Here is a 6,581-nt window from a genome sequence, read left to right on the forward strand (position 1 = left end):
TTGGGAACAACTCAAATTTATGTACCTTCCCTGAGATCAGTAATCAAAAATAAATAGCCCTGCAAATGTAACAGTGTAAACTCTGGATTTAAGTCTTCGGTAAGAATCAGTCCTCAAAACCCAAGGAGTACATTAAGCAAATGTAAACATAGCAATCATTTCGTCAGTTTTGAGTTATTCTCAGCAACAGTGAGATGTAGCATCCAAACGTTGAAGACTCGTCATTTCTATCATACAATATGGTTGTCCTAGTTCACTTTCCTATCATTGAACCCCTGAACATATCCAGCTGTGATGTGGATCTCCAAACTGTGACCCAGATCTGCTCCTCCATTCTGCATAGGCTTTACAGGGCCTTTAAAAACACTCTTTTCTGGGGATCTTATTCTTGAATAGAGGAATGGCGAATAGATCTGTGATAATCCTCTGGACTAGTCACAAGTTCTGGTAAATCATAGCCTCTCAGAAGATGTCCACTGTTCTGTTGAGCAAAGTAATACAGCTGCCTGGCAAACATTGGTTCAACCTTAAGAACAGACAAAATGTTAATCAGACATGTGACAAAATTTCATGCTCCTCATCTTTGCTATTTACGGTGGTTTTAAGTTAAAAACAAGGCAGGACAAAACAGTTCTTCTTACCAGAATGGGAAAACTATTTCGGTGGTCTCGCTAATCTCTGTTTTAAGCTAGGGCTTGCCTGTTCTGCTGCCAAGTACCTTGCTAACTGCACACACTCCTTACCTCCATGGCCTTCGCTTAGAAGGGCAGGTACCAGTGACACGTAGGATGCATTAGCAACTGCAGCCCCTTAGCCAGATCCTGGGTGTAAGTGGTGCCTACAGGCCAGACATCCGTGGCCACTCAAGGTGTTCAAATGCATACACAAAGTGCTGAAGGTCTCTGTGTTGTAAATACTTTAGGACTCAGCTTGAAATGCTGGAGCCCTCAGGTAGACTGAGATACATCTCCAAATGACTGTGTGTGAAATTAGACTTCAATCTAACACCAAGGTTATTCTTGTTTCTGTTCATTCAAGCTCTGATGAGGAATCTGCCCAATCACCAAGAGGGATTTGTATGATTTAACATTGCCTCCAGAAACCAACATTCTCCCTCAGGGCTTTGGGCTCTGACTGCAAATATCTAAGATGCACACTGAGAACAAACACCTGAAGCTCTCCTTACTTTCAGGGGACGGACAGGTTGGACAACTCTTCTCCACAGCCCTCTCCTGCTGGTCAGCCAGGCCCTCCATGTTAAGACACGGGCACCATTTTGGAGGAAAAATGCACTGTTTGTGGGTCTCATCTCCGGGAAGGGAGAGAGCCAGAAGGGATCGCTGCCTTGGAGCAGTCCCAACAATCCCTCTTCCCTTCCTCTCATCAGCATTTGGAGGCAAGCTGAGCACCTCCTATCCTGCCATGGAGGAGATGGGAAGGCAGTGGGGCAGGTGAGCCAGACAGTTCCTCAGGCATAGCCCTTTGGTGGGAAGGTGAAGCCCCACCAGCCCACAAGCTGGGACAGCCTGAAAAGTTGAGGAGCAACTGGTAAAATGGAAGCAAAGCTCTGGAAAGAGCAGGAGGTACAGGCTCACAGAAAAGCTGCCAGGACAGGAGATGGAGAAGGGGGCTCAAGAAAGGATGCTAGGAAGGAGGGATGGATAGCTTGGTGAGCTTTGTGAGCTTCCCACCTTCCACCCCAGAGACTTGCTAAGCAGCAATGTGGCAGTACAAAATCTATGCAGCTAAGAGGAGGCCACAGCTTAGGACAAAAGTCTGACCTGAAACTCATGCTACTACCAAAGGGGCTTTCAAAAAATTAAGAAGCCAGTTTTCTTCCCAAAGATGTGATAAACTAAGCCCTGCCACTAACGTGTGCGCTATCACCTCTCTTGTGGTTTTATGGGCCAATACACCCAATTTAGAAAGTACCTGGTCTCAGTCTCTGTCATCACCCTCTCTCAGAGAGCATCCCGAAACACTAGCTTTGAGTATGCGCGAACTGTGGTCAGTCAGCCACCTTAACCCCGGGCTGCACAACCAGCCCCTGCATCCCATTAAGGGCTGAGGTCCCTGAGATGCAGGCTGGGATGCTGGAGCACCATCAGGTGCAGCGGCTGTGAAGGCACTGCATCCTGCACCGGCCTGACAGCCCAAGGAACTGAGCAACCAGACCAGCAATGACAGCACAGCCCAGCACTTCCAGGGTACCGCCCAGCTTTAGGTTTTGAAGGGATTTGCAAAAGACATCACTGATGCTCTTCAGAGAGGGAAATCAGGTGTTCTGCCCTACTGATAGCTACCAGTCAGTCCTTGGCAGGCCTGGGAATTCAACCCCAGTCTAGATGGTGCTGCATTTTCAAGAATTTATTATCTCCCTTGTAACCTACACAAGGTAGAAAAGCCTGACTGGCAGAGTCATATCCTCCAAGGAATATATTTCTTTTAGGTAAGGCAGAAGTCTTACTTACATGAGCTGTAATTAGTTTCCTCTGCCTCTGTGGATCTGGAAATTCCTCCCCAAAGCACAGAGCAACCTGGTATCTCGGCAGCGGGCGTCCATGGTGAGCAAAGGCTTGCAGCTCTGGGAAGAGAGAAAGGGTCATGTTGTGGGTTAACCCCGGCAGGCGGGTAAATACCACACAGCCGCTCACTCACTCCCGCCACTGGGAATGGAGGAGAAAATCAGAAGGGCAAAAGTGAGAAAACTTGTGGGTTGAGATTAAGACAGTTTAATAGGCAAAAAGAAAGGAAAAAAAAAAGACAAAACAAAACCAACAAAAACAAGGGATGCAAAAAGCAACTGCTCACCACCAGTCAACCGATGCCCAGCCAGTTCCCAAGCAACAGCAACCTCTGGCAAACTCCCCTCCCAGTTTTACTGCTGACCACGAGGTCATACGGTATGGAATATCCCTTTGGTCAACTTGGGTCAGCTGTCATGGCCGTGTCCCCTCCCAGCCTCTTGTCTACCCCAGCCTACTTGCTGTGGGGGCAGAGTGAGAAAGCCTTGATGCTGTGCAGCATTAGCTAAAACATCCCTGTGTTATCAGCACTGTTTTGATCACAAATCCAAACCATAGCACCACATGGGCTGCTATGAAGAAAATTAACTCTATCCCAGCCAAAACCAGCACAGGCAGGTAAGAAAGACTTTGTGAATGGTTTTGCAAGGACCTTGGAGTACAGTGGGAGAAGATGAACTCCAGGGGAGGATGAGAAAAGACAGGAAAAAGATGAGAGGTAAGGAGAAGACACTGAGTTTGGAGACTTTCCCACAGATCAGGGGGAGCTAGTTATAACACTGCAATTCTTCTATTTGCCTTGCCTCACAAGTCATTTCATATGCACAAACCAGGATGTCTTCCAATTAGTACTTCCCTTGGGCCTCGAGAGCAGAACCTCCTGGAGCAGACACCCCTGGTAGCCAGGACTTGCTCAAGTAGACGCCCAACAGTAGCACCAAAATCAATGGCTTAGTAGAGCCAGAGACTCAAAGTACTGCCAGGCACAAAATTCAGCCTCAGCTCGACACAGTCATGGAGCCATTGTCATCACTGCACCTCGCAGGGTACAGGGAAGCACAGGAAGGTGAAGGACTGTATTTAAGCCATGCACCAAGCCTGCAGAAGAGCCTGTGTCATCTGCTCTCCTGCATTCTCTTCACTAACCCACATCCTTTCACAAAGGGAAAAGGTCAAATTATATAATTATTCCAATAGTCAAATTGTTCCCTACAAAAGACAGCAGAGAGGGTCTTTATAAGAGACTTCCACTTGGACCAAAATCACTGTGTTGTGTTTTAGATACTGCACTTCCTTCCAGAGAAAATGAAAATTCCATCTACAATATCCCTGTTAAAGTCTATATTATGTGCAGTGTTTCTACATAGTTGATTGGTAAAGATTTCATAGAATCATAGAATGTTGTGGGTTGGAAGGGACCCACAAGGATCATCAAGTCCAACTCCTGTCCCTGCATAGGACAATCCCAAGATTCAGACCCTGGGTCTGAGGGCCTTGGCCAAATGCTTCTTGAATGTTGTCAGGCTTGGTTGGTGCCATGATTACCTCCCTGTTCATGCTTTCTGGAGAAAGTTGAAATTAATATTAAAACCAACATCTTGTAATGAAGCACCCTCTTGCTCTACAGGGATAGGAGAGTCTTCAAATTGACATGGCGAAAGCACCTTTTCCCAAAATACACTCCTGGAATGACTACACTAACTGCAAGCTTTTCAGACCAAGGTATGAATACAGTGGTGACCACAATAGTGTCTCAACCCCGGCTTGGGACTACTGGTCTTACTGGGAGGGTCACAGTTATAGGAGTAAAACAACAGGCAGCTCACTTAAAACACAAAGTATAGTTCTCCCCAGAGTATCTCCCAAAAACCCCTAAAAGCACTGTGAACTTTTTGGAGGTATGCCAGAAGAGAGATTTTTCCATAGACCCTGCTAGAGGACAGGGCAGGACGATCCACCCAAGGCCGGTCCAAAGCCATACTACTAATGGGCAACTTCTGCCAGCCCTCCTCTGGCTGCCACCCTCACGCTCCAAATTCTCTTCCTCTATCCTCCTACTCTCCACCCAGCCCAATGTACTGCATTTACCACACACTGCTCCCCAGAGACCATCCACCTGTTTCCTGATTTATTGCCATTTCAGTCTGCTCAGCAGCACAGGCTGCTCAAGACGGACCTTGATGCCCTGGTGCAGTTTGCATTGCAGGCTCCAGCTCCTCAAAGGGGTCCTAATAGCTGCGGTCCACAGCAGTTCTGCTTCTGTCCCTTTCTCTGCTGTTCAGTATTTCCTCTGCTGGTGGAGGTCTCCTGTGTCTTTTCCCAAGGAAGCCCTGGTTTCCTAAGGGGAGAATCCCCATGCTTGCCTGCAGCCTGGGACCTCAATTAACTCCAGATTAACCTCCAGATTAACCTCCAACTCAATTAACCCGCAGATGTGATACGCCCATGGCAAGTCACTTACAAACCCAGCCGAGCATCAACACATGCAAAAACTCACTTTGCACACACCGCAGACAATGACTTCAACTACATACTTGGGTTTGCACAGGCACTGGTGCATAAGTAATTTAGGAGGGGGGAAAAAAATAACTATTTCTTGAGCTTATCTTTGGGGTTAGGTGTCTAAAAAGAGATGTCCTGTTAACCGTTTGGAAGAACCCAGAGTACATCTAAAAAAACCACCTGAGAAAAGGGAAAGGGATTTCCAAAACCATCATCAGAGGCAGAATTATACATCTTTAAATTAGCATGTGATTGAAGCCCAAGCCAAGACTCTGACCTCAAATTCCCCTTTCTAACTGTCCATTTTCACATCCATATGAGATTTCTCTCTTTAAATGCATTTCTTGCTTGACCATTTTTCTAGGGTGGTGCATCAGCCTTGGAATATAAAGTAGGATAGAGCTGTTGGTTTGGGTTTGGTGGGGTTTTTTTTAATTTTGCAAGGCATTATTCTTCTAAGAGACTCATGCCAGTGCTGATGCCCTGTTCTAATGGGAAAACACGCCAAACCCTAGGCACTCAGTTCACCTGTAGTGATGTCACACATCTCAAAAAAGGGGCAACATATTCCTGCCGCCCCAGTTGTCCTCTGCAACAGCAACCAGCTCCCATCAGTTTCTCTGGGTAGACAGCCTTTCTCCCTCTAACTGCTCAGAAGTGCTGAGAAGCAGGGTTGAGGTTCTGCCCCTTCCCTCCATGGGCTGGAAGGACAAGGCACCATCCTAAAGCGTGCATCAATCTGTACTGATGCTCCCAATTGCCCTGTGCAAAACAAGACCTTCATACATTGCTCTGGAGAAGTAATGCACCTCTCTGCTTGGAGCAATCCAGAAACTCCAGAGCTCAAGAAATCCTTTTCACTCTCCAGATATCTTCTGAACACTGTCATGGACTGAAAAGATGGATTTATACTGAAATTCATGCTGATATTTGTATACTCTGAGTGAGCTCTCGGGCTCGCTCTGGGTCAAGTTGAGAGCAGCACAAGTGCAGACCACAGACCTACCCAGGACTTACACTAGCAGATCCAAGATCAGTATCTACTTTCCTCTGTCACCCAATACACGGAAAGACTAAGTTGTTAGGTTCCTCCCCACGCTTCTTAAAGAGATATGAGGTTTGGGGTGTCCCCAGCTGAGCATCAGTTCACTCCTGCTGGTTTGTGCAGGGGCACTGAACATGCAGGAAGAGCAGAATTTGACAGGATTATTCAGGAGTCAACTACCCCTTGACTGTGCTGGCCCACAGGAAGAAGTGAGGGGTAATTCTTACTGTTAACTCACAAGGTAACACAAAAAGAGCACTCCCGTAAACCTAATGTGGAGAGCAACTGGGTAACATCTCTGGAAACTATATCAAAGCCAACGTGGAAATTACCTGCTAAAAACTGCTGAGTATCAAAGAGTTTGCATGTTTGGTCCCGTTCCAGCTTGTTGGGTCGGTCACTGCAGAGTGCCAGAGGCCCGTCCCAGTAGATCCTGCTTTGGCAAAGTCTCTTAGCGTAGAGGCCATCAGGTGCCATCCACAGTATTACTCCTCGTTCCAGGTGGTTCA

General features: G+C 47.0%; 1 protein-coding gene across 1 annotated transcript in view; it reads right to left on the reverse strand.

Moving 5' to 3' along the window:
- Nucleotides 1–382: 382 nt before the first annotated feature.
- IRF4 (interferon regulatory factor 4) overlaps nt 383–6,581 on the reverse strand; it is a 12,078-nt gene continuing 5,879 nt past the window's right edge. Inside the window, exons 6-8 of the mRNA XM_010164372.1 lie at nt 6,405–6,581; nt 2,472–2,584; nt 383–526 (exon numbers count right to left, since the gene is read on the reverse strand). The exon at nt 6,405–6,581 is cut by the window's right edge and continues 174 nt beyond it. Coding sequence (XP_010162674.1) covers nt 383–526; nt 2,472–2,584; nt 6,405–6,581 — 434 coding nt within the window. The remainder of the gene's footprint in view (nt 527–2,471; nt 2,585–6,404) is intronic.

The sequence above is a fragment of the Antrostomus carolinensis genome, unplaced genomic scaffold (assembly GCF_000700745.2).
Source record: "Antrostomus carolinensis isolate BGI_N321 unplaced genomic scaffold, ASM70074v2 scaffold3263, whole genome shotgun sequence".
Lineage (NCBI taxonomy): Eukaryota > Metazoa > Chordata > Aves > Caprimulgiformes > Caprimulgidae > Antrostomus > Antrostomus carolinensis.